General features: G+C 41.5%; 1 protein-coding gene across 3 annotated transcripts in view; it reads right to left on the reverse strand.

Annotated features, from left to right (window-relative positions):
- The window catches only part of ATF7IP (activating transcription factor 7 interacting protein), a 104,609-nt gene that overhangs the window by 65,609 nt on the left and 11,980 nt on the right, over positions 1-27,020 (reverse strand). The window contains exon 1 of one of the 3 annotated variants that reach the window (XM_066633641.1): positions 24,253-24,273. The exons of the other annotated variants lie outside the window; for them this stretch is intronic. Coding sequence (XP_066489738.1) covers positions 24,253-24,269 — 17 coding nt within the window. The 5' untranslated portion in view covers positions 24,270-24,273. Of the gene's footprint in view, positions 1-24,252; positions 24,274-27,020 lie in introns of those variants that run through there. 3 annotated transcript variants of the gene reach the window in all.

The following is a 27,020-nucleotide window of genomic DNA, read 5'->3' on the forward strand; positions in this document are numbered from 1 at the left end:
AATTTTATCCTCCCCATAACCAAGTGAAGTAAGTATGGCTGAGAAATTGTGATTGGTTCAGGTTACCCAGTGAACTTCATGTTCTAATACATATTTGAAAACAAAAGTCTGCCAACACAAGTCCAACATAACCATCATGGGCCTGTCTTAATTAATAATGGTACCAATACACAAGGCAAGGCACACCTTAGATCTGACTTTTACCACTGGACTTGTGATCTGAGGGTGGAGGAGATTAACATCACTTCTTTGTCATCCACAGATAACACTGTGTAACAAAATTTGAACAATTTTTTGTTCTTATCTGAATATTTTGAAGTGTATGTATGGACATTTGGAAGCTTTATTGGCATAAAACAACTCTGACAAATCCTAACCAAGGATACATATATAGACAAAAACATACTAGCACATCAAGCAATTGTGCAATAACATTTAGTACAGACATACAAACGTTCCCAAATTACTCATTTGTAACACATGCAACAATTATATTTTGGACCCACGTCTCTGGAGCTCAGCACTGTAAGAATAAACGAGGCTACATTTTCAAGTTTCTCACCCTCCTCTACTAATAGGAGAGCGCAGAGAGAAACTGCATCAACCCATCTCCTGGAGTTTATAAGCAAGATACTTCTGACCGGGGGGGGGGGGGCTGCTGTCGGAGGCAAGACAGAACCACGTGTTCAAGTGGTTCCACACACTTCATTCTACAGGGAGAATCTTTTGAAGTTTCTTAATTTGGTGCAAGGATTTAAAAAATGCGGTTATTTTTTGCATAGCATTGCAGGTCCAGCCTATTTATATACGGATTTTTTACATACGGATTTGACTCAACACGAATGGCCCCACAAACGAGAAAGAATGTGCTGATCTCTGGAGAAGGGGAAAAATGCATCCCTTTAAAATCAGTTTTAAAAACTGAACAGTCCTTTAACAACAGCCTCCTTAATGAGAGAGGGGGGGGCAGCAGGCTAACAATCCATCAATCCTTCTCTCTCCTTTGGACCCCTCCCTTCCCCCAAGCAAGTGAAAGAAACATGATCATTTTGCATTGGTGAAAGGAGGCTATCCTTATCCCTATCCCCTGGGGGCTGGGGATAAGAATAGGCCCTCAGTTTGGCTGTACTTGTCATAAGAGACGACTAAACAGCCACCGGGTAGATGGGACTTGTCAGCCTGGGAAGGCAGCTCATCTGAGAGAAGGAAAACTCTGATCCCAAACCTCCACTGCCTTGTGGCTACATCCAGTTATGGAAAAGGCTTCAGGAGTCAACCTTGGGGCAAAATCCAGAGCCGGAGTCCCTGAGGCAGTTCATGGCTGAACACAGTCACGTTCTGGCAACTCCTGCGACGCCGCTGGAACCAACCGTATTGGCCTCTGCCTTTCCATTGGACCATTTCAGCGACGTGGAGGGGGGGATTTGCTGCATGGGTAACAGCCTATCCTCCATACCTACTTTACCCAGGCTTCGCGTACTGGAGAGGACACTCTGTTCCAGAACCACCATTCAGAGCGTGACACCATAGTCTTCCGAGGTTGACTCGGAAGTGCTGAACGAAGTGCTGATGTATTGTCTTCTTAATGACTCTTATCTTAGAGTCAAAAGGTCAGCAAGGCTGTTTTTCAATCACTGGAGCAAAGAAACTTTGTTTTTTAAATTGATTTGCTTTAAAATGATTGTGTTTTTTTTAATCCAGTGAGTGCTTGGAATGGAATTCAAGCGAATAATTAGTCTCAACCTGTAATAGTTTAGCCAAAATTTATGCTATGTAATTATATAATACGACATATGTATGCATATGTATAATATAAACACAAAATTTAAGATAAGGAAAGCGTTTTGAAGATACAAAAAAGTAAGGTTACTGCTGGAATCAGCACCTCTGAGTTGTATAAGAGACAATAACAATTCAACATCAAGAATTTTTGTGTTACACAGTTTAATTTCCTGATGAGGTTAAGCTGGTGACTGCCCCTTACCTCTACAGAGGCAGGGGTGTGCCAGTGGAAAAGCCCTTCCTCAGGAGGGCTCTGGGCAGCAGTTCTCAAACTCTTCAGTTCAGGAACTGCTCTAAGGGCCCAATCTTATCCAACTTTCCAGCACCAGTGCAGCCATGGTGCACATGGGAACAAATGTTCCCATACCTTGAGGAGGCCTCCATGACTGCTTCCCCACCAGGATGCAGTGCATGCCCCATTGGTACAGTTGCACTGGCACTGGAAAATTGGATAGGATCGGGCCCTAGGTCTTTGCAGGTACAGGTGGATGGCAGTGACATGAGCACCACTATCACACTGCCACCAGGGACTGAATGTTTTTTTTTTTTTTTCATTTACTACAGCCAGTGCCAGCCTCTGAGGATGCGGAGAGCCCCATGGACTCCACTGCATGGGGCCTCAAAAAAAGCTGAAGATAGCTATCATGACCCATTTCTGGGGTCTGGTAAGAGTCAGGCAGCCCAACAGTCTGTGCCAGCATCTTCAGATGCTCTGGATCAGCCACCCACTGAAATCCCCGTCCCCCCCAAGACCAGGGCCACAGTTCCTACAGGCCACAGGACCAGAGTGTTCTATTGATAAAAAAGTCTGTTCAAGTTATGTCCCACCTTTCCAATACCACACTCTGAAAGAGATGTAGAACCATGTAGCATCTGGACAGACGTGATTGCTATCCTTCATCCTATGAAGCCACAGTAAGGCAGCATGGTTAGTGGTTAAAATTAACAGGGTCCCTAAGAGACAGTAGTATAGATAGAGCTTGGGTAGCCCACTTAGAGTTTCTTGTTCAATTACTAAGTAGGCCCTTTCCAATCTTGACAAGTTCTTGCTCATGTTCAGGATCAGGTGCTCCTTTGGGCTAGCACTGTCCTTAGTCTGCCCCCAAAGGCACTGGTCCACAGGATGAAAGGTTGGGAAAAGTCCAGCACCCTGAGCACTGGCTTGGTGCATAAGACAGCCTTAACATCCTGGAAGAGACTGGATCATTTTGTTTTAGGTGCTCTCAGCAGTGAGGTGCCCTATGGTGGGGACACTATGGGAAACCTGGAGGCTCAGAATGCCCGAAGGACCACTGGTTGCCCATTCCAGGGATCCTACCCATTTTTATACAGGGTCTCTTCCTAGAAGGTAAACTGGAATGTATCCTGGTTCCTGGGCAGGGGGCTGGTTGGCTATATGAGTACCAAGACCACCTAGGGGTCATGAAGCTATCATACATCATCCCAGGATGCAAAGGGGACCTCTTGGAGGAGGGTTTCTTCCACAGTTGCCCTTCCCTATGCTCCACCTATGTCACCAACCTAGGCCAGCCTCATCCTATAACGATCTTGTACCAGAAATTTGGGGTTACCCCCTACTTGCAGAAATTGGCAGAACTCCCCCACCAGGATTTTTGATCAACCTCAACTTGTAGGGTGGATGTTCCCATATATACACCTCACCAGGATGGTCACATCTAGGGGCTTCCCCCAGGTTTTCCACACAAGTGTGTGGGTACATTCTGAACCTAATAATGCAAGTACAGGCTGTTCATCCACCTATGCCTGGACCACCAGTTGGTTCACCTCCCAGTTGGTTCATCTCGGCCTCTGCTCGTAAACAATCTATCAGGGAACAATCCCAGTGAATATGCCCAGGTTGTCCACAGGTTAAACACACCACAGAGGTTGTCTGGGGAGGACTGCTATGAGGTCCTGGGGTCATTTCTGGGCAGGCTTCTGGTGGCTTCAGACACTGAGCCTCCTCTGATAGGGGTACGCAGGGTTGGTGACTTGTCCTGTCCACTTGTGGTCTGCTTGAGGGGGGTTGCTGCTGCCTCTGTCTCAGCATGGAAGGGCCGGGCCTCTTGGTTTGGCTTGGTCTTGAGCCTCTAGCAGGGTAGGTGGCACACTAGTAGCTGTGTCATCTCCACACAAATGCATTCAGATAGGGGACATCTTTGTCATCCTAAACAGAACCAGTGGCCTAGGGTCTATTGGTGGTGCTGCTGGCCAGGGCTGTTGCTGCTGTACACCAAACAGGCTACCAAACTGGCTTGCTGTTCAGTCAAGGTTATCAGCAGCTGCTGTTGAGACTGAAGGTTGCCAACCAACTTGCTGATAGAAGATCCACCAGTGGATTAACTCACTGGCTACTAAGCATGGCGCTATCTGATAATCATAGGGTATGAGCAGGATTATAGGATTTGTTTTATTAGCAAATTTTCAGAATAATCACAGGGCTCCATAGAGCAAACACATGTACTTCAATGCATTTTAGAAGTATATAAACTAAGCAGAATTAACAAATCCTGGCATGAAGTCACCAAGGACACCACAGGTTTTACTGTGGCACCTGAAGAATGGTCAATTTTTCTCGTGGACTCCCTTACTTTTGAAAGGAATTTTCTGTTTTTGAGCCTATCTTCTCTCAGTTTCCAGTATGCAGATGGGTGGCTCCACCCTATTTATGCAGGAAGGTAATTTCCCTCACAGCTCTCACTCATGGCCATAGCAAGAAGAAGAGAGGGAGAGTGCATGTGCATGCGAGAGGTTCTGAGATTGCATATGTATGCCTTGCTTCTTTTACTGGTACTTCTTTTTTTTGGTGCTTGGGCAGTATGAGACATTGAGTTCCTTGCTGCAGAGTTAGAGAGCCAGACACAGTGACATAGGAAGGCAGAAGTTGAGTATCCCTTATCTGGTCTGATTGTAACAGCAAGGAGTTTGGATTTTTCCGGATTTTGGAACATTTGTATAAATACAGTGAGATGTATTGGAGATGGGATCCAAAAAATTTCAGAAAATACTTCCAAGTGTGCCTTGGGTTCACAATGAATTTAGATTTCTTGTGTTCACACTTCACAAGTTCTTCTTCTGCAGTCTGCGATGTGTTGCCCACTTGGCTTGGCACCATCCTCTACAACCCCTGGAATCATAGCACAGCCAGCTGCCTCTGCTGGTTTGCGCTGATTTGCATCCCATAATGCACTGCACTATGGCCAGGCATCCCTGCCAGCTTCCTCGCTGGATGAATATGCTGTGGTGCTATGCACTGCTATGCTGGTCAAGCATGGGAAGGGTTTTATAAAAAGTCATGGCACCCAAAATGTCTTGATTTTGGAAAAGTCCAGATATAAGATAAATCTGAACTGTCTGAATAAGGAGTAATCAACTTGTAGTGATGGCAGGTGAGTGCCAGCTGAGGTGCAGGAGTCACATTTTGAGGAAAACAAATGTTAGTTTCCACCAGAAGATAGGGTGCAGTCTCCTGGTAAGACTAGTCTTTTCCTGGAATAGTGGAGAGGAAGAGTGGATGCACTGCAAATAGAATCATAGAATTGGAAGAGGTCATCTAGTCCAACCCCCTGCTGTAGGCAGGAAATCCTCTTCAAGCATGTTCCCATACCTCCCAATCATTCCCTTGCGTGTGGCAGTTGCCACCCCTCCCCATCTTCATAGCTTCAATGCCCCCTTATGATACCCTGAATGGGTTACAATGCTGGTACCTTTTCCCTCCTCTTTAAAGTTACAGGGTTTTTCTTTAAGGACCCAAGAACTTGTCCCATTCTGAGATCCAAAAACAAATCTATTGAGCCTTGAAGTTCTCTAAACTGAGCATCTTGTTTGCAAGTGTGGGGGGAAAGTGAAAGAAGTCATTTACAAGGGAGAACAAGACAGGTCATTTGGGAATTCATAAAGTCACATGCAGTAACATTTCCACTATCCGGCACTTGATGACTCAAGGAAAGCTCTATTAACCAAAACTATCAACAACTATAGAAGCTGCTCAGTAGATGTCCCATAGCAAGGCTGAAAATGTTTGCAGTTAAACTGACAGCTTCCCAGTGAAACTGATGGTTACTGCAATGGAGATGTTCAAATATCTGGAAAATTATTCTATCCAGCGACTTTATTCAAGAGGTACCAGATATCACAACATTAATTGATTTTTTTCAAAGGACCTAGAGCAATACATATGGGGGATTCTCAGGTGGTCTTCCAGGTAATGACCATGGCCAGATCTGCCAAAGACAGTCACATAGTAAGACTCTTCAGTCCATTATAATGGTCCAGTTCATGATGCACTAGCAGCATTTCTTGAACAAGTATCTGCAGAATCCTACATGTGCCTTAATTCTGGAGATTGCTCAGTAGCACTGAGCTTTACATTGCTACCTAGGTTTTAAGTAGTTATCAAACAGAATGGAAAAATGCCCTTTCATTTTCAGTGAAGTGCCAAGCACAAAAAAATTAACACTGTACCAGCAACTGCTGATGACAGACCTGCAGCCTAGCTGAACAATCCCACCCTCAAGACTGACATCTGCCAAGTGTTCTCAGCAGTTGTATTCAGGAATGCACTATTTACCATCAGACCCAACAGCAGGTTACTACCACTAGCTGTCCCCAAAGGGATGTCACTTTAGAATAAGAGGTGCATGGCCTTTTGATGCTATATTCTCTCATGTTTAACATCCGAACTTTTAGTTGGTTGTATATGCTAACCCATCAGCAATTATTAAAACAATAGTGAATGGATTATTTGTGTCTCACTTGCATTGGGTTGAATTTTAATTAAAAGCTGTTCTCAGAGTCAGCTGACTTAAATGTTGTATAAATATAATTAATCTGCTTTCATTAAATGAACAAGAAATTCAGGGTAAACCCCAGACAAAGACATTGTAGATAGGTCATACAAATATTAATTGTTCAATAACATTTTGGTATCACCTCTGTATTTAAGTAGTTGCATTACATCTGCTACTGGCAACACGGATATTGCAATGAAGATTGTAGAGAATGGGTTACAGAATCTTGCATTCCAACACAATCCCTTGCCTCTCTAGAGCTCTAACACTAATTCAAAACCAGCTGAACTTAACCACAGCTGTGCAAAACTTATGCCACTGTCACATTGTTTTGAACTGGTATTTGAAATCAAACACTATTAAATCAACCACATCTGTGAGTTTAATGTTTAATAGCAGCTAAGGCCAGCAATTCAAAGATCCCCACTATTATATATGCACCAGCCCTGTAGCCTGGAATGGCTGTGTGAAACAGAAATCCATGCAATAAAAAATATGCAATGCATGTTGCTTTAATGTGCATAAATCTCTCCTTACAATTCTAATTCTATCTTGACATATCATAAGCAAATAAGTCACTAAAACAAGAATATTTTCTAAAATAGTAAAAGAATATTTACTAGTAATAAGTTAAAAACATAACTATTAGTATTTGCATATTTATATTCAACTATCAATATGTACAGTACTTTGATTACTAACTATATGAACTAGAAATGGAAAGTTTGTTCTAATTTAGCTCTTATGGGGGTGAAGATTAAATGTTTAAAATTATGTTTTAACATCTGACCTCTCTTGATGTTACTGTCTCCTTTTTTAAAAATACCCTGATGTAAAATGAAATTTTAAAATTAGCAAATTATGCTTACCCTTATAACTGAAACAATGAGCCTTCGTCAAACACAAATGACCAAACTATGGTAGAAAATATCCAATTTAAAGTAAACTTGTAAATTTAACGCAGTTTGTCATCTGCCAGTGTATTGCAAATTATGAATAATTATGACTGTACCAGGTAGAAAGCATTGATAATTTTTCCTTCTCACATCTATTCCCAGTCCAGTGTTACAAACTGAGCTTCTTTCCACAATCTTCTGAGCACTAGAATGGAATTCCAAGAACTGCTGATGTTCCTATAAACAGCTTTAAGCAGCATAGTGCAACTGTTTTTAATGTATTCTTTCAATAGCTAAGCCTCTGTTCTTCTATTACCTATATGTGATTTCTTTTAAAACTCAGGGATGCCTCAAAAGCAGTTTGCCATGTGGCATGGGGGGCTGACCTCCATTAGAAAAACAAAAAACAAATGCTGTAGACTTGTGGAACGAACTTTATGATTCAGATTTTGTTCAGTTCTCAAAGTAAGTGTTTTGCTTGTGTCCCCTTGCAGGCATACAGAGGGAGCCAAACTGAAATCTATAATTTCATAATTGCTCCCTTGCATCTAAGCACACAGAATTCTGTAGAAAAGGTGATACTTGGTCCAAGATTCTGGGAATAGGTCCCTACTTAGGTTAAAACCAACATGTTTTCATTGTTCCCAGTACCACTGAACTTATTCAGTCTGCATCAGACCGGTTTTTGGGGGGGGGGGGCACAGGTGGGTCCTCATCTTTTAAATTTACAAACTTATCTACTTCTGTATAACTTGGGACAGCCCTAAAGTATATTTTTTTTAATGTGAAGAGGGTTAACATCTACCTTGGAGTAAGTTCTGCTGGACTCTATGGGGCTTATTCTTTTCCCAGCTTTTTTTCCTATGTCTTCTTGACAATATGTCCTGCTGAACTCCATGGGACTTACTCCAGAGTAAACATGCACCAGAACAAACCATTAGGCTGCAGGAGCTTGGTGGGAGATTTCTCACATACCACAATCTTCTTAAGTTTATATTCCTCAGCCTCTTGAAAGCAATTCTTAGTGAACTTCATAGAGTTTTCTTCAGCATAAATATGCACAAGATCACACTGTAGAGTTGCAGCATTCACTGAATTTCCAATCTTTCTAGTTCTTTGCTGGCTTTCTTTGCTTTTGTTCTCGTTCTCATCCTCCCCTCTTCCACAATCAGCTTTCCAGTTATTTCAAATGCACTGCATTACTCATGTTGAAAATAAAAGTCCTCTTCCTCATCCTGTCCTGTTTCTAGGCAGGAAACAAGTTAATATTGCAGTGTCTACAAGGAACACCACAAGATGCATTCACTCACCACGGTTTTCAATAAGCACTGGCGCAGCTATTTTTAACCTTATTTGCCAACACTGAGGGGAAAAAATCAGTTTCAGATTCTGTTGCTCATATGTTTTAATTCACTAGTGTTCTTGAATTATTTTCCTGAAGCTTGTATCATTTAGTACCACTATAATGATTCTAACCCAACTTCTATTTCAGCAGAAGATTTAACTAGCAATAATCTGTGTACAAGATGAATGATCCAATGTATGTGGTGCATGCACAGAGAAAGAAAGAATATAACCCATAAGCTGGACTGCCAAAAGGCAGAAGCAGAATACAATGAGAGGACAATGGCTACTACTACAGCAACACAATCAAGAGTCCCTTTGCCCAGTTGACTCAAGCGGAAGAGCATCTTATCTCCCCACAGATGTGGCTACAATTACAAATTTGCAGAAACAGCATTCTGAACAAAAGAAAAGTGAATGCATAAACTTGCCCATCTTTTGAAGGCGGAAGTTTCAATCTGCATTCTTGGGCAAAACAACAATAGAGAATTATTCCTGGGAACAGTGTCTTTACCAGAGATTGAAAATGCACTATACTGAAATGGGTGCACACAAGTTAGTTCTGCTAGGACAATTTAAAGTGCCTGCAAGATTTTCTAGAGATTATTAGCACCACCCTCTTAATCATATGACAACATCTGTTTTCCAATGACCCAACTGCAATTCTGCAAAGAACTCTTATTTCACAATGTCTCCCAGATGTATCACTGTTCAAGAGTGAAATGAAAATTCTAGAAAAAAATTTAAGTGTGTTAACTACATCAAGTAGAACAAACACTTCCAAGTTTAATCCATGAAAAGAATAATGATAGTTAGGACGCGCAATTTATACAGCACATTAAATAGGTCATAACATTTAAAAAATGAAAAGCATTTACGCTTATTCTATGAGCTGAAATTTGATGGGTTTTTTATATTTATGCTTTGAAAAAATTGTTACCTCAAAAGTGAAAAAATAAGTCAAATTTTGAAAAACTTTAATAGAAATAATAAACTAGAGCGCCTTTGTTTCCTTATTTTTTAGTATTATGTCTTCACATTTTCAAAACTTATCCAGGTAATCTTGAGGGCTAGAAACCTCCAAATCTTAGAAACCTCCTGAAGAGCCTATGTAGATGCTTGGAAAAAGAGGCCAAAAGTGGCTCATATCATTGCCTAGATGTGATCTTAGACTCCTTTCCATCAATGTTCTTTATCACTAAAAAAATTGAAATATGCAACAAGAAACCTAACAATTTGTTAATTATTTTGTAGAGTATTACAGATTTTGCCAAATGGATTTACAATGACAGGAATAAGGATTAAAATTAAAATTGAAAATATTTTATTATATGCTTGACCATCAGATTTCCTATTTTAGAATCTTTGCTGTTAAACTGCCCTCATTTAAAAACAAAACAAAAAAACAAAGCACACACACACACAACTAACTATCTGTACCTGTTCTCAAGATCTCCCAAATACACTGTCCTCTTACAACAGCCATGTTACAACACAGTAAAGCACACAGGTTTTACACCTCAAGAAACATTAAAAAACCAAACTTTGCAGCAAGGTCTCGGCAGGGCCTTTGAAAATGTTATGAAGAAACCGATTCGCTTACCTGGAAATAGCTTGATACACATCCCAAGTGAACTTGTTCCTCAGCTCAGCTGCTTACAAATCAAACTGTAGAACACTTCTAGGTCGGCCATTTTGAGAACAAACCATATTTGTTTTCACACAAGCAAGATACACAGCAGTGTAATGAAAACCTGGTAACTGTGTGACCTTTCGTTTAGTCACCGACATCTGTGGAACAGTACACATGCCAAGATGTTTTCACCCAACAAATGCAACTAGAGGAATCGCATTTGCTCTTATAAGCAAATTATAGTCTGCAAATGCCAGCTGCAATGGAATGTCTTTAGAATGAGACTATTTGTACTGCTTGCTGCACTGCTAGCAGCTGCCTGCACAGAAACTGTGTGCAGTGAGATACCTCCTTTATGCCTGCAGTAGCAGAAAAATGCGTATTAGAGCACAGCAGAAAGCAGCACACAGAATCGGACACAAGCTTGTAGTTCCATTCTTTAAAATTCCATTTTGCATCTGGATACTCTTCATGTTTCTTTTATTATCTACTACAGTATTTCTTCAACAAAGAGAAAGGGTCTTGAACATTCCAGACAATGTAAAACCCATGACACAAGCCCAAGTCAAGTCAGAACACAGTGCTAGCTAGCTGGCGTCAGGAGAAGTGTACGTTAATGGCCTTCATTTCATGAAGGAACTGCAGCTGGATATTGCTGAGTAAACCCTTCCCTAGCTTTTATGTCTGAAGACAACAGGTCTGAATACACAGCTTAGAAGTTTGTCAACCACAGTCCAACCAGCATTAAGATGGTTTCAATATTGTCACACATTTGAAACAAATGAAACATTTAGCAACTACAACATGTAATCACTAATAAATAGCTTAGCAATAATTTATGTGGGAAGGAAGAGTTCTAAGTTATTTTTCTACCTATAGTGCAAGCAGTTACTTGCACTCCAACATAATTCTGTATCACATCTCTCAGGTCAACCAAAAGATTAGTGGTCATAAAATACACACATTTCTCTGCTTCCAGAACATCCATGAATCCTTCACCTCCTATTCAAAACAGCTCACCTAAATTGCCATTTTCTACCTTGGTTGAAAGCACTAGACTAGCCATAAACATCAGTTTTCTTTTTTTAAAAAGAGCAATTGATTTTTTTCCCCTCCCAAGATGCACACAATGCTACAAAGTACAATACATAGTTTTTAACAATGGAAAGTGTTCTTTTCTCAGAAAATTGAACAGCTTGAGGAGGCTTAATGATTTTGATCTGTGGTCATTAGAAAGGACAGGAGTTTATACTGGGTTTGTAATTTCCATTTTTCCTTTCTCTCAAACCAAAACTATTATTGTTCTTACTGCTAGACTGTTATAATATCTTGTGTTCTTCTATGAGGCAAATATCTTCTTTTGAGAAACATTTAAAAAATTTCATAAGCAATGTAGTCACATTCTCAAATATTTTTAAATGTACTGTTATTCTGACACATCCATTACGCTAATTCACGCTAGACATTAATGTTTACCATTACTGCCAAGTAAACAAAAATAGAAACATTTATATATTGCTTTTGCAAGACAAGGTAGTTAAAACAATAAAAATCATTAAAAAAAGAATCACAGATCCACCGCAAAAGGTCTAGATCAGGGGTGCCCAAACCCCGGCCCGGGGGCCACTTGCGGCCCTCGGGGACTCCCAATCCGGCCCACAGGGAGCCCCCAGTTTCCAATGAACCTCTGGCCCTCTGGTGACTTGCTGGAGCCCGTGCTGGCCCAACACAACTTCTCTTAGCATGAAGGTGACTGTTCAACCTCTTGCATGAGCTGTGGGACGAGGACTTCCTCCACTGCTTGCTATTTCACATCTATGTTATAGCAGTGGCAGTGAAGGAAAGGCTGGCCTTGCTTTAGGCAAGGTCTTTTATAGGCCTTAAGCTATTGCAAGACTTTCATTCATTCATATAAGTTCTATCTCGAATATATTCATTTATGTAAATCTATTCAAATTTGAAATGTAAATGGATTCTTTTTTTCACGGCCCCCAACACAGTGCCAGAGAAATTATGTGGCCCTCCTGCCAAAAAGTTTGAACACCCCTGGTCTAGATCAATCAAATACCAGCTGAAACAGAAAGTTCTTACAGCCTTTTCAAAATCTTAACAAGGAAGTAGACTTCTTAATCTCTTCAGAAAGGGGGTTTTAGAATTTGGGGGTCATGACTGCAAAGCTTATGCTTCTAGTCATTATCCTAATAACTGTGACATAAAGACAGGAAACTGGGCAGTGCCTCTTGATGAGACTTTAGCTAGCAAGTGACTTTCTAAGGTAAGAGGTAGCCCTTACGGTACAAGGGGTTCCAGCCAATAAAGAGCTTTAAAGATTAGCATCTATACTTTGAATTGGGTCTGCAGGTAAACTAGTAATCACTGTAAGGGGCACAAAACAGGCTGAATATAAGCACTTGGTAGGAGACAAATAGTTGCATTCTGCACCCAATTGAAGCTTCTTAGTCATCTTCAAGCTTCTTAGTCACAAAACACATTCATGCCTGGAAATTACAGAAGCAGAGACAAATATAGCAAGGCCTGTCCTATTCAGGAAGGGACAGAACCTTCTCACTATAAGACAAAAGGAAAAGACACCCCTAGCAACAACTTCAACCTGCTTTCAAGCCAGGACGTCAATCCATTAAAAATCTGGACTCTGTTCTGATTCATCATTATTTTTAAACTTTCTAGTTCAGTCACTTTGAACTGCTTTCATGCAGAACATCAAACCCATAACTGACTTAAATCTATACAAAAATAACTGAAATGATGTACTCCTACACATCAGTATACATGTTGTACACTGATACTAATCAGTACATGACAGCCTCAGGAAAATGTCAAGGCCCCATGTCCTCATTCCTTTTCCAATGTCAACAGTGCCCTATGTATTACCTGGAATAACATGTAATAATTCTGGGAGGAAACTACTCAACTAGCAGCTAGAAAGAAACTTTATAGGCCCAGCCACCCGGGGATGCCTCAGACAAAGCAATAAAGGGATTATTTTATCAATTAAGTTAAAACTTGTTAAACACTCACACCTATTTCAAATTGAGCTTCCTTTCCTCTCACACTTACAGCCCTCTTTTCTTTTTTGATATACTTTCTCCTCCCTGCAACTCCAAAGGCTGTCTTTTCTTTCAAACAGCTTCGGCAACTTAATGAATAATAAATAGTGCTTACTGTCAAGATCTGGGGTGGCCAGCCCATGACACACATGCAACTAGTGGCACAGACACTTCCTAAATGGCTCACAAAAAGCTGACTGTAATGGCTGCGCCAGCTGTCACAGGGCTCCATGGTAGCAAGTGCCCAATACCTCTCCCAGAGCAAAGTTCAGAGTGACAAGCCCAGAGCAGGGCAAAGATAGCTGAGCATAGGCTTGGTAGATCACATGGGCTGGCAAAACCACCTGAGCAGGTCCGGAGAGGGTCAAAATAAGGTGGAGTGGCACGTTCAAGATTCCATATATAAAAAGTGGCACATGGTTGCACTATAAGTTGGCAACCCCTGGAAGAATGAATGGTAGAATTGCAGCAGGGAGGAAATGAAGTAGCAAGAAACTCAGAAGAAGTATCAGTTCAAATTGTGACGACTGAGGCCTTATTACTGGACAACAGACTGTGTGTGGGCAAACCTGTACTTGACCACCAGCAGGATAAGTAGTTTAGGCCCTACCTACCAATCTTCTCCTTTTTTCAAGGGTCACTAGAAAATATAGTTTCTCTTAAACATAGCTAGGGCAAAAGGTAACCCCTCCCCCCAAAAGTAATCTTCCTAAGTGTTGCATTTTTGAATCCATTACACTTTTATGTTTAGGGGTTCAGTTCCAGGCAATCATTTAAAGCTTGGTGTCAAATGGAGAAAGGTATCATAGTCTAAATAGCAGAAAACATTTCATACAGAAGCTCCCAATTTCAATCCCTGGCATCCCCATTTAAAGACTAGGGAACAGCTCCAACTGAAACCTCAGAGAGCTGCTGCCAGTCTGTGTAAACACTGAAGTAGATAGACTGGTGTTTCTCAAACTGTGAGTTCAGACCCACTAGGTGGGTTGCAAACCAATTCTAAGTGGGTCACATAGCACCTAGCTCAGCCGCCATTGAAAATACAGGGTACATAGCTACTGGACTAGGGCAGGTTCCCAGTGGGAGAGAGACCTGGAGCTTTGCCCTGAATAGGTGGGAGGATGGGATGCTGAAAGGAAAGGGCTGTGTGGCTAGAAAAGGATCCAAGTCTGTGTTCTTCTTTGACTTCTCAGCTGGAATGTTTCAGTTCCAAGCTATGTAAAATAACTGCACAAGCACACTGTGTAATGGAATCTTTGGCTGATCACTGTTTGAAGCCTAAATTGATGTAACTTCTGTCCATGATACCACTTCCAGGTTAATGACATCATTTCCAGTGGGTCCCGAGACACTAATTCTAAAGCATGGGTCATGAAATATACTCATTAGACAACAACTAGTTGACATTTCTCACAGGCTTCCTAGAAAGTTGTTAACAAATATTTTTTTCCATATTTGACAAATATTTTTGCTTCACCAACTGCCATTTAAAGAGGCAGCTCTCTTATGTTTAACAGTGGGAAAGCAACTGTATTCATTCCAGCACAGTTTCCCTTCCAGTGGCTGTTGCTTGTGTTTCCTCTGACTCTTTTGGGATAGGGAACAATCATCTTATTCCTTGTGTTATGTTATGTAAACCACTTCATGAATTATTTTAAATAGCAGCAGCAATGTCTACAATAACATGCTATTTGATCCATTAAAATGATAATCATTAACTGGCAGAATTTATTATCTATTCTAGGTCTGGTTCATGTCGTTTATAAATTGCTCAGTTCCACGGAGGTACAATCTTGTTACCATGGACATTTTAAGATGAAAGGGAGAGCGTGCAGAAGTGCTCCCCCTTTGTGCTGCATTCTTCCTAATGCATGCTTAAAGGATATGGCTTGGTTGTAGCTGCTCCAAACCATAGATGGACTAAATGTTATGTAGTCACTGCCATCTTAAATTTTGTAAAATGGCCTGATCACAGTACTTTCAAAAAATGCAACTTTGTGTCACTTTGCAAGCTAGTCCCATCAAGAAAAACATCTGTATAATTAAAGGGGGGGGAGGGGTTTAGATTCATTAGGCACTGGGGAATATTTTATAACAAGCCTGGCCCGTACGAGAAAGAAGGCTACTCTTGAACCAAGATGGAACCAGTCTGCTGGTGCACAACGCTAAAAAGGTACAGAGCAGTTTTTAAAGTGATCACTGGGAGAAAGCCAACAGTACATAAGAACATAACAACAGCCCCACTGGATCAGGCCATAGGCCCATCTAGTCCAGCTTCCTGTATCTCACAGCAGTCCACCAAATGCCCCAGGGAGCACACCAGATAACAAGAGACCTGCATCCTGGTGCCCTCCCTTGCATTGGCATTCTGACATAGCCCATTTCTAAACTCAGGAGGTTGCACATACATATCATGGCTTGTAACCCATAATGGATTTTTCCTCCAGAAACTTGTCCAATCCCCTTTTAGGCATCCAGGTCAGATGCCGTCACCACATCCTGCGGCAAGGAGTTCCACAGACCAACCACACGCTGAGTAAAGAAGTACCGTATTTTTCGCTCCATAAGACGCACCTGACCATAAGACGCACATATTTTTTAGAGGAGGAAAACAGGAAAAAAATATTCTGAACCAAATAGTGTAATAAAATATTTAATAAACTATAACAGAATAACATTTGAACCATGTAAAGTGAACAGCAGTTAACAGTCGCATTAAGAACCATTATCACTGTCATTAACAAATGGAGAGACTTAAAGGTTTGAGTATTCTAGTTTTCTGGAAACCCCCAAGAACTCATCATCACTAGAGTCAGAATTTATGAAGCTCATTTGCTCACAATCACTGACATCACTTTCTTCATATAAAATACCATCTTCACTTCCATCTAAGGCATTGCTAATGCCACATTTTTTGAATGACATTTTTTGAATGTGAGCATAAACTGGCATGAAGATCCCCCCCTTCTTAGGGTGAATGGGATCATAAACTGGCATGAAGATCCCCCCCCCTTTATTAGGGTGAATGGGATCATAAACTGGCATGAAGATCCCTCCCTTTATTAGGGTGAACGGGATCATACACTGGCATGAAGATCCCCCCTTCATTAAGGTCCCCAACGTGCACTCTTTTTTGCAGTATTCGCTCCATAAGACGCACACACTTCCCCCCCCCACTTTTTTTGGGGGGAAGTGTGTCTTATGGAGCAAAAAATATGGTATTTTCTTTTGTCTGTCCTAACCCTCCCAACACTCAATTTTAGTGGATGTCCCCTGGTTCTGGTGTTATGCGAGAGTGTAAAGAGCATCACTCTATCCACTTTATCCTTCCCATGCATAGTTTTGTATGTCTCAATCATGTCCCCCCCTCAGGCATCTCTTTTCTAGGCTGAAGAGGCCCAAACGCCGTAACCTTTCCTCATAAGGAAGGTGCCCCAACCCCGTAATCATCTTAGTCGCTCTCTTTTGCACCTTTTCCATTTCCACTATGTCCTTTAAGAGATGTGGCGACCAGAACTGGACACAATACTCCAGGTGTGGCCTTACCATCGATTTGTACAACAGCATAACAATATTAGCCATTTTGTTCTCAATACCTTTTCTAATGATCCCAAGCATAGAATTGGCCTTCTTCACTGCCGCCGCACATTGAGTTGACACTTTCATCGACCTGTCCACCACCACCCCAGGATCTCTCTCCTGATCTGTCACAGACAGCTCAGAACCCATTAGCCTATATGTGAAGTTTTGGTTTTTTGCCCCATACATTTACTTACATTGAAAGGCATCTGCCATTTTGCTACCCATTCTGCCAGTTTGGAGAGATCCTTCTGGAGCTCCTCACAATCACTTCTGATCTTCACCACTTGGAAAAGTTTGGTGTCGTCTGCAAACTTTGCCACCTCACTGCTCAACCCTGTCTCCAGGTCATTTATGAAGAGGTTGAAAAGCACTGGTCCCAGGACAGATCCTTGGGGCATACCGCTTTTCACCTCTCTCCATTATGAAAATCGCCCATTGACACCCACTCTTTGTTTCCTGGTCTTCAACCAGTTCTCAATCCAGGAGAGGACCTGCCCTCTAATTCCCTGACTGTGGAGTTTTTTCAGTAGCCTTTGGTGAAGGACCATGTTGAAAGCCTTCTGAAAGTCCAGATATATAATGTCCACGGGTTCTCCCGCATCCACATGCCTGTTGACCTTTTCAAAGAATTCTATAAGGTTTGTGAGGTAAGACTTACCCTTACAGAAGCCGTGCTGATTCTCCCTCAGCAAGGCCTGTTCGTCTATGTGTTTTGAGATCCTATCTTTGATGAGGTATTCCACCATATTACCTGGTATAGACGTAAGACTGAACCGTCTACAGTTTCCTGGGTCTACCCTCTTTCCTTTTTTAAAGATTGGTGTGACATTTGCTATCCTGCAATCCTCTGGTACCATGGCTGTTTTGAGGGACAAGTTGCATATTTTAGTCAAGAGATCAGCAACTTCATTCTTTAATTCCTTAATAACTCTTGGGTGGATGCCATTCAGGCCCTGTGACTTAATTCATCGATGAGGTCTGAAACATCTTCTCTTTTAACCTCTATCTGACTTAATTCCTTGGTCAGGAGGGTCTGTTCGGGCAGCGGTATTTGCCCGAGATCTTGTGCCGTAAAGACAGATGTGAAGAACTCATTTAATTTCTCTGCCATCTCTAAGTTTCCTTTTATCTCCCCTTTCCCTCCCTCACCATCCAGAGAACCAACCGCTTCTCTGGCGGGTTTCCTGCTTTAATGTATTTGAAGAAGCTTTTATTATTCCCCTTAATGTTGCTGGTCATGCGTTCCTCACAATCTCGCTTGGCCTCCCGTAACTCCTCCTTACATTTCTTTTGCCACAGTTTATGTTCCTTTTTATTCTCTTCATTAGCATTGCAGCATGATCACTGTTCCCCAACGGCTCCATAACATTGACATCTCTAACCAGGTCCTGAGTACCGCACAATATTAAATTCAGAGTCACCTGTCCTCTGGTGGGCTCCATGACTAGCTGCTCTAAGGCACAGTCATTTAACATGTCAAGGAATCCGGTCTCCTTTTCATGACCAGAACACAAATTGACCCAGTCTATATGACGATAATTGAAGTCCCCCATGATTACAACCCTGTTCCTCCTTTCACCTCCCTGATATGTTTCCTCATTTCAAGGTCCCCTTCCGGTTTCTGGTCTGGAGAATGATAGTATGCCCCCAGTATTACATCGCTCCTAAGCCCTGGTCATTTAACCCACAGAGATTCTATGGTGGAGTCGGACCCACCTTCAATCTCTACTTTGCTGGATTCTATCCCTTCCTTAACATAAACGGCCACCCCACCTCCAACACGCCCCTCCCTGTCTCTCCTGTAGAGTTTATTATTATTATTATTAATATTATTATTATTAATTATTATTATTGTGACAAAAAAGGGAAATCAAGGACCAGGTAACATCTGAATAAAGAAAGATCTGCTTGTAGCCATGCTGGTAGGCCCCAGTGTCAGACCCCAGCTGTATCCAACTTTAATTAGTGCATACCAAGCCTGGGAGAACTGTGGAGGAGGTCGCTTCACAGGGCCCTCTGATATCATACCAAGCTACCAAGTGGGCTCCAAGGCCAGCTTGATTTACAACAGGGTTCAGCTGTGAGTGTCTCGGGATGGGAGAGGGGATTCCACCATGAGTAAGGAGGCTTGTGGCACGTTCACCCCTAGAATGTTCGGCTGGCACCGAGTTCTGATTGGTGGATGGGTCAGGAGACCTATAAAGGTGAGGGAGGGAAGTTATGCTCGGGCTGACTTTGTCTCTGGCTGAGGGGGCCTGAGACCCTTGACCACCTTGGCAGGAGTGACCCAACTTGACTGCAGCAAGATGGGCTAGATCGGATTTTGGAATGCTAAGACTGATAGTTAGAGTTAGGAGGTAGTTATTGTTTTATTAGACTGAGTGTTGTATATTATTGCTGTACTCTTTGCCTAAATTCCTAAATTTTAGACATATGCAGTGCTGTCTGTATAACCCTGCTTTAAACCTTTATTCAATAAATCCTACCTATTACAACTGACTGGATTATTGGGATTGGAAGAGGGCACAGGGACTGGTTGTGGGAGGCAATCCAGTGTGATCGGGGTGGACCCTGGAGACCCTGTACGGGAGTCTACTCCTTCTGTCAAGCTGAGCCCAAGGGGGTGTAAGCTGGAGTATGACTCAAGCGGAGGGTTCCCCAAATTTATCCTGGCTATCAGGAGTGGAAGCTCTGCGGTTTAGGAGCTATTTGGCAATCGGTCTTGGAGAGATCTGCGAGTGCCAAGTGACCATAAGGGTTTATGGCTACTTGATCACCCTGAGGGTAATAAAAAGATTACCCGGTCATAAAGGAGTGTGGTCTGATTTCCTTCACAATTATTATTATTATTATCATCAACTTTATTTTTACCCTGCCTTCCTCCGCAAAGGGACTCAAGGTGACTTACAAACAAGGTTAAAGCAAATTAAAAAACAAACTTGTGGTGCCTTACCTGGCACTTTGTTCCCGAGACACTGGGTTCCCAGAGGCCACGCGCACTTCTGCAGAGGGCTCACACGGTGGCAGGCGCTAGCTTTATGCCCCTAGCTAGCTCCTCCTTCCTCCCTCCTTGCTGATTGAAAGGGGGCTGGTCTTCCCAAGTGAGATTACAAAAGATTAGGAAGAGAAAAGGCTGCTGATGGGCCTAATCTACTCTGAAGGCTCCTGAATAGGGTGCTTGGATTTGCCTAATGGGACTCTTATTACCTCATAAAGGACAATGACTATGCTAATTTGCTAAATTGCTAAGTTTATGACTATGTTAAGCTAAATTGCCCTGGCTGGCTGGGAAGGAGACCTTCCTAGGTTCTTACCCTCCTAATTCAGTTCTCTTAGGCTGGACTGTTTTCAACTTCAAGCTGTTTTTTATTTGAGTTTAAACTGCACTGGTTTAAGAGTTTTTTGGGCTTGGCAGAATTTACACACGAAAGGTTTAAATCCTGTTTTCCCGTTTATAAAATAGACACCGAGTGTACTTCTCCCCCTATTACCCTCTTCTTCGTTTAGTTTGGGCTCTAGCTTCCTATCTAAATTATACGTCCTGCTTTTATTAAGTGTGCACCTTTATTTTATTTATTTATTTATTGCTCTCACCTAGATCCTGTGTCCCAATTTACTGAAACTTTAGATTATGTTCTAACTTGGATTAAGTTTAATTTAGTTTAAGTATAGGGTTAATTTAAACAAAGTAGAAAAACTTGCTTTCTACTTTATCCTCATGTTTTATTTACTTTTCCAAGTGCCTGTACCTTGGGCCCTTACTCACGAGTAGGACTCTGCTCCTTCTCAGAGTAGACCTATGTACTCACTCATGTATATATTTTTATTGCCCTCACCTAGCTCCTGTGCCCCAACTTGCTGGACCTTAAACTCCCTCCCTCTGGTTAGATTAGGTGCTAACTTAGTTAAAGTTTAGGTAAAGCTAAGCTAAAGGTAAGCTAAATTTCAATGTTGATTTAAGGTTAGAAGACAAGAGTTAGAAAGACAATGAGTTAGAAAGAGTACACTTATCTTCTCCTTCTCGTTGTCCTCTTAACAACTCAGAGTCCTCCTCCAAAAACTCAAGAGGTCCACTTGCCTTCTCCCTCTCTTCGCACTGAGGCTAAACTTGCGGTGCCTTACCTGGCACTTTGTTCCCAAGGCACTTGATGTCCCAGAGGCCACGCGTGCTTCCAAGTGGCATCCAGTCTGGGACAGTTCATCCCTATAGGACAAGGATGGAGATGTTCTAGAGCAGCCAGGCAAGGACAGAGTAGAATTTAGGAGTGGAAGTAAAGTGGGACATGACAAATATGCAAATACCCAAAGGTCTACAGGCATGTGGGTGAATATTATATATCTGGACTTTCAGAAGGTGTTTGGCACAGTCTCTCATCAAAGACTTAGGAGAAAACTCCACAGTCAAATAAGAGAGCAAGTATTCTTATGGATTAGAAACTGGTTGAAGAACAGGAAAAAGAGAGGGTGTAAACAGCTAATTTTCACAACTGAAAGAGCTGCAAAGCAGTGTCCCCTAAGGACTGGTCTTAGGACCAGCACTTTTCAACCTGTTCACAAATGACCTGGAGAAGGAAATACGCACCAAGGGGGCCGCGTTTCTGGATGACCACAAACTTTTTTTGGGTGGTGAAGCCTAGAATGGATTATGAAGAATGAATGTACTGACAGCACTGGGTTCTCAGTCAAACAGGAGAGTTACAATCAGTCATCAGACTGCAAATCTAGAGTCAATTCTGAAATATTTCTGTCACCACTAGAACGATTGGGCAGTTATGTGCATGCTGAAATCTCTGCTACTGGTTTTAGAAGCGTGTACCAGCCCCCCTCCTAGAACAATACTGAAATTCAGGGGTTTCATCAAAATCACTGTCACAATAGCACCTGCAGAGTGAGGAGATGTGACAATTCACTGTTTCCCAAAACAAGGCAGACAAAATAATACGCAAAAAAGGTTTATTTTTAAAAAGTCAAAGTAAAGAGAATAACCAAATCAAATGAGCAACAGAAAAAAATGTAAGAGGAATTTACTTTGATAAACGAAAACCAATTCACTGCAATCATATCTATCATGATGGTGCTGGAGGGCTGTAGCCAGAATAACCGACGAAAATAGACCCAACACTAAACAGGAAGCACTTAACATTGCTTCCTGTTTAATATTAGATCTATTTTTGTCAGTTACCTGCTCTCTTCATGCTATTAGCTTGAATGTTTATAGTGCTCCATTTAAAGCAAGAGTGTCGAACTCATTTCATACAGAGAGCCGAATCTTGCCTGCTGGGGGCCAGAAGTGATATCATTAGGCAGGAAGTGATGTCATTAAACAGGTCATAACAAAAAATATGCACTTTTTCTCACTTAGGAACTCATTAGCTGCAAATGACAGAAGAGAAAATGTGCAAATCTTGACCATATTTCAAGGTATAGGAGAGCCTCATTTTCATGTTGGCTGCCCTTTCAGCAGTAACTCCTTAGCACTGTTCAGGAGCTGACAGACTGAGGGCCAGATAAAAAGCTTCCACAGGCCGCATCCAACCCCTGGCCCTTATGTTTGACACCCCTGGTTTAAAGCAAGAAACACCTGAAAGACTTTAAGGAATATTAATGGGTATGCAGGGGGCTACATCTGCTGGTAATTGAAACCGCTAATACCAGATCCGCAGATACAAGGGTCCACCAGTGTATAGATATAATTTCTTTGTGCATGTAACTGAATACATATTTAAATAAAATAGTGCCAAATACTAACCAGCTTGCTTTCATTTCTAGTAATGTTTGTAATACAGCAAATTCTAGATGTTAAGGATCATAGAAACATAGAGCTGGAAAGGACCTAATAGGTCATCTAGTCCGACCCTCTGGCCAGCAATATAGTGCATAAAAGTTTCCTGTTGGGAAGATCAGTTACTTGACAAATTTTGCAATGTTCTATAATCTTTCAGGTAATTCAAATAAAGAATTTAAGAAAAAACTATGTTGGTAACTACACTACTGCTTCACTTTTATACAACATTTTGAATGGAGATCAGTGGCATTAAACTACAGAAGAAGAATTGAAGGACTAGTCAATATATGAACCTTTTCTTGTCTTAAAATCAGCTGATTCCCACAATTAAAAATGGCGATAACAATCACAACACTTTTACACAAATGTAACTGCATAAGTTAGGGGCATAGCCTAACAGCACCCAATTACAGCCTGTCCCATCCTAAACTGCATTTAAGTGAGAAGTTAGACTGCTGCCACCACAGTGAGGAAAAACCAGACCTCAAAGGCTACCTTGAAGGAACCTCCCACCTGGGGGGGGGGGCAAGATCTTAAAAGACAGACAGTATTAGGAAGATGATGGAAACCAACTTTCTCTCCAGTGAACTGAGGCCAGGCACATGAATAGCAAAATAAAAACAAGCTTATTAAGAGAGGTTAAATTATGAAGAGAATAATAGGTAGAAAACAAGATGAAAGGGACTGGGCAACAGATTTGCACAGAGGTTAAAAAGCAAACTAAAAATAAAGTGACACACTAATGCCATTTACTGGGTCTTTTCCTGTCCCGAGTACTCATGCTAATCCAGGAACTTGGTCCTTACATCCACATGTAGCTGGACAGAAAGATAGCGCCCCCTTCCAAACATCAGATGCTTCCAACAAGGTGAATGTTCAAAGGCAAATGCATAACTCTGCTTTTTAAAACCTGTGTGAATTAACTCTGCTTACCTGTGGAACTGGATACTGGGGTCACCCACACCGCATGAATTTCCTGTTTGTGGGAGCAGTGGGGTGTCACAGTCCAGTGTGCTAGCTCAAAGTCAGGTCTTCAATTTACTAGTCAGTTGAGGAAGGTCAACAACAACAAAGCTGTGGCAGTTATGACTTTGGGCTGACTCAGCAGCCTCTTCAGAATGCTCAGTTCCATACAGGAATCCCCTAGCTGATATTGGGTCCAAAACAAGGAAAAGGGAGGAGGGGAATCCAAGATTTGTACAAATGACCTTTGACCTCAGCAGAATTACTTCCATAATCCTTGTGAAATCGGTGGACTTATCCAGACACAAAATGAAACACTACTTTGCAAAGAATTAGTTTTCTGTCTTATTTGCAAATACATACATACTGAACTGTTTCTCGAAAAACAAAAAGCAGAATTATCTCTTACCTCTGGATCTGTAACATGTGACTCCACCAGATCTGCTCATTAGCATACAGTCAAGCTAAACTGCTCCAGAGAACATTTTGTCAGCCATTTTGAGACTGCACTGTTCAGCTGCACTGAACGTGTGATTAAGATGGCTGCAGTGTGCATTCAACATCAGCCAGTAACAATGCAGCAATGTGTGAAGCATTTGTTACCAAGCACCTCCCACCTTATGTAGTACACACACACAGTGGTTAGTCGTACACATGCTGCAGAGACAGTGCAGTTTCGCAGAGCACAAAAGTGCTACAAACAAAATTTACAAGATACAAAGACTGCCTCTGTGAAACACTCACAGTTCAGGATATAAAACTCCAGTCCTATTCTGAATCCAGCAGCAAAAAGTCCATGTCACATATTACTGACTGCAGGAACGAAGCCAAATATTACTGCCAGACAAGGAATGCTACTCAGGAGGAGCCTGGTTTCAGTTCCCCTCCCCCATCCTTTAAAGCATTAGAAACTCTGTACAAGACCACTTTACACTAGATAAAAACTTCAGCATTTTTTAAAAAGCTGCTAGTTAGAACAAGTAATGAAAATTTTCAATAACCAACCAAGAGCCATTCCTTTTTATGTGGTTTCATTGAAATATCCAGATTAGACTTCTCTCTACATAAGACAGTTTGCAAAAGGTGGAAAACTGTTACAACTGTAATACATACCCAAGAAAGGGTAAATGTTTGAGGTCACAATTGATCTATGTGCCAGAAAAAGGCAGAATACAAAGAACAGAACCCTGTACTTGGCAGCAAAATACTTTCACCCCTTGTGCACCACGTCTCAAGCCCACAAGAGCTATGCTAAGGTTCTTTTCTCTAAACATGTTTTTAAAAGGATATATTCTAGAAAAAATTAAATATCCCACCTCTCAGCTTTTAATTACCAATACAGCTTTATTATAACAAACATGGGGGTGGAGGTTTATTACTCATGTTGGCATCTATTCAGGCAAACTTTCAGTAGCTAGAGGTAAGCAGATTCCCCCCATTACAATTGTATATTTTATTGCCCTTTGTCTAAAGAGAACAAGAATTTGAATATTCCAAAATTTAGCAGCAGTTTCCACCTGTGCAAATACCATACACATATTTCAGTACTTTTTGAATGCTCAAAGTACTTCATACCATCATCTGAGGAATCTTTCCAATCATCTTTGTAATGCACATTGGAAACTGAGGTAGATACAGTGGCTTGAGTCAGGTAATCTAGCAAGTTCACATTTGAGGAAAATTTTTAACCATGGATTGTCATCACACGTTCTTGGTCACTATACTACACCAGCTCTCAAAATTTCAAAAGGCGTGCATAACAACCAAACAGTAAGAATGCTATGTACACAGGTGGCAATTTAGAAGCATCAGACTGGTAAAAACCAACAGCTTAAGCTTTCTCCAATTTTATACTGAAATCAGGTAGCTAAGCTAGAACAGTGAAGAGTCTTCTAAAACTAGCAAGATGAACCAACTTTAACTGGTAGGAAGCTGAAAATAAAATGTTAATACTAAGAATTTATTGGAACCACTTTTACTACCATTAGGGTTATTATTGACATGGTTAAAGGAGGTGATAGAACTGGAGACTGTAAGTGATCATACTTTTAAGCCCACAGAGCTCGGTATGAGGAAGTCATGGTTCCCTAACAGTTTCCTTCATGGCAAAGTACAAAGAGGAAAACTTTTTGTCCACCAATTCTCTCCTGCAAAGATATCATAGTTTTTACTATTTTTCCTTCCTGCGGCTGGAAACCCCACATCAGAAACAAGCCTGGCTGGATAAAAACCACACACTCCTCAAAGAATACACAGCCTCAGAGGGCATTTGCTATTGCAAAGCAGTCAGTGCATGAGGGGTTAACCTCACCACCTCTTTTTCCCTGTCATCTTGGGTATTTTACCACAGAAAAACTGGATACAGTTTATAGGAATAAAATTCCTGGACAGCATTATCATCATTCCCAATATCTCAGAAAGCAGAGGATTGGGATCAGGCTTTCATCAAGATACAGTAAAGGCAGAACTGGTTTCTAACAGATTCTACTTGTCATCCTCACTTGGAACAGATTCAAACATGCAGCAAGAGAATATGGTAGAGTCCCTCCTGGCCTGAACTTCTTCAGATTTTATACGGGAAGGTGGAAGCTTCCAAATGTTTCCAACAAATGTTCCTTGACATGATCACTTTTCACAAACAAGAAAAGGTGTTTTGAGTTTTCCATATACAGGGAAATGCTCTTTTTCTAAAATGGAAAGGCACTAAAGATAGTGATAACTTTAGGCAAAACCTCAACTTCTGAGCTGAGTGGTGGTGAAAAATAGTTTCAGACACATTTTACATCAGATTCACAAGGTAAAATAGCTCTCAGGAAGGGCAGGAAAGATGGGGAAGGAATGTAATACCAGGCCCTTTCTTATGTTGTTTGTGAGAATGCAGATGTACACTGCTGCTTGCAAGTCATAGAAACCCTCAATCAGCACTGAGTTGTGGTGAACATGTACTGCAGACATGCCCATAAAAGGCAATTCTAAAGCAGACAGGAGATCATAAAAGAGGCTTAATGGAAAGGGGGAGGGGAACTTCACCTATCCAATCAGCAAGCTGCAAAACGCTCCTGCCAAAAGGGTCTGTGGTGTTTAAACACAATCTTGCCACAGTACAGAACACAAACATAAAGCAATAAAGGAAGTGTTTTAACCCATTTCTGCCCAGCCCACAGGTGTACACATTTG

The sequence above is a fragment of the Tiliqua scincoides genome, chromosome 7, assembly GCF_035046505.1.
Source record: "Tiliqua scincoides isolate rTilSci1 chromosome 7, rTilSci1.hap2, whole genome shotgun sequence".
NCBI classification, from domain to species: Eukaryota; Metazoa; Chordata; class Lepidosauria; order Squamata; family Scincidae; genus Tiliqua; species Tiliqua scincoides.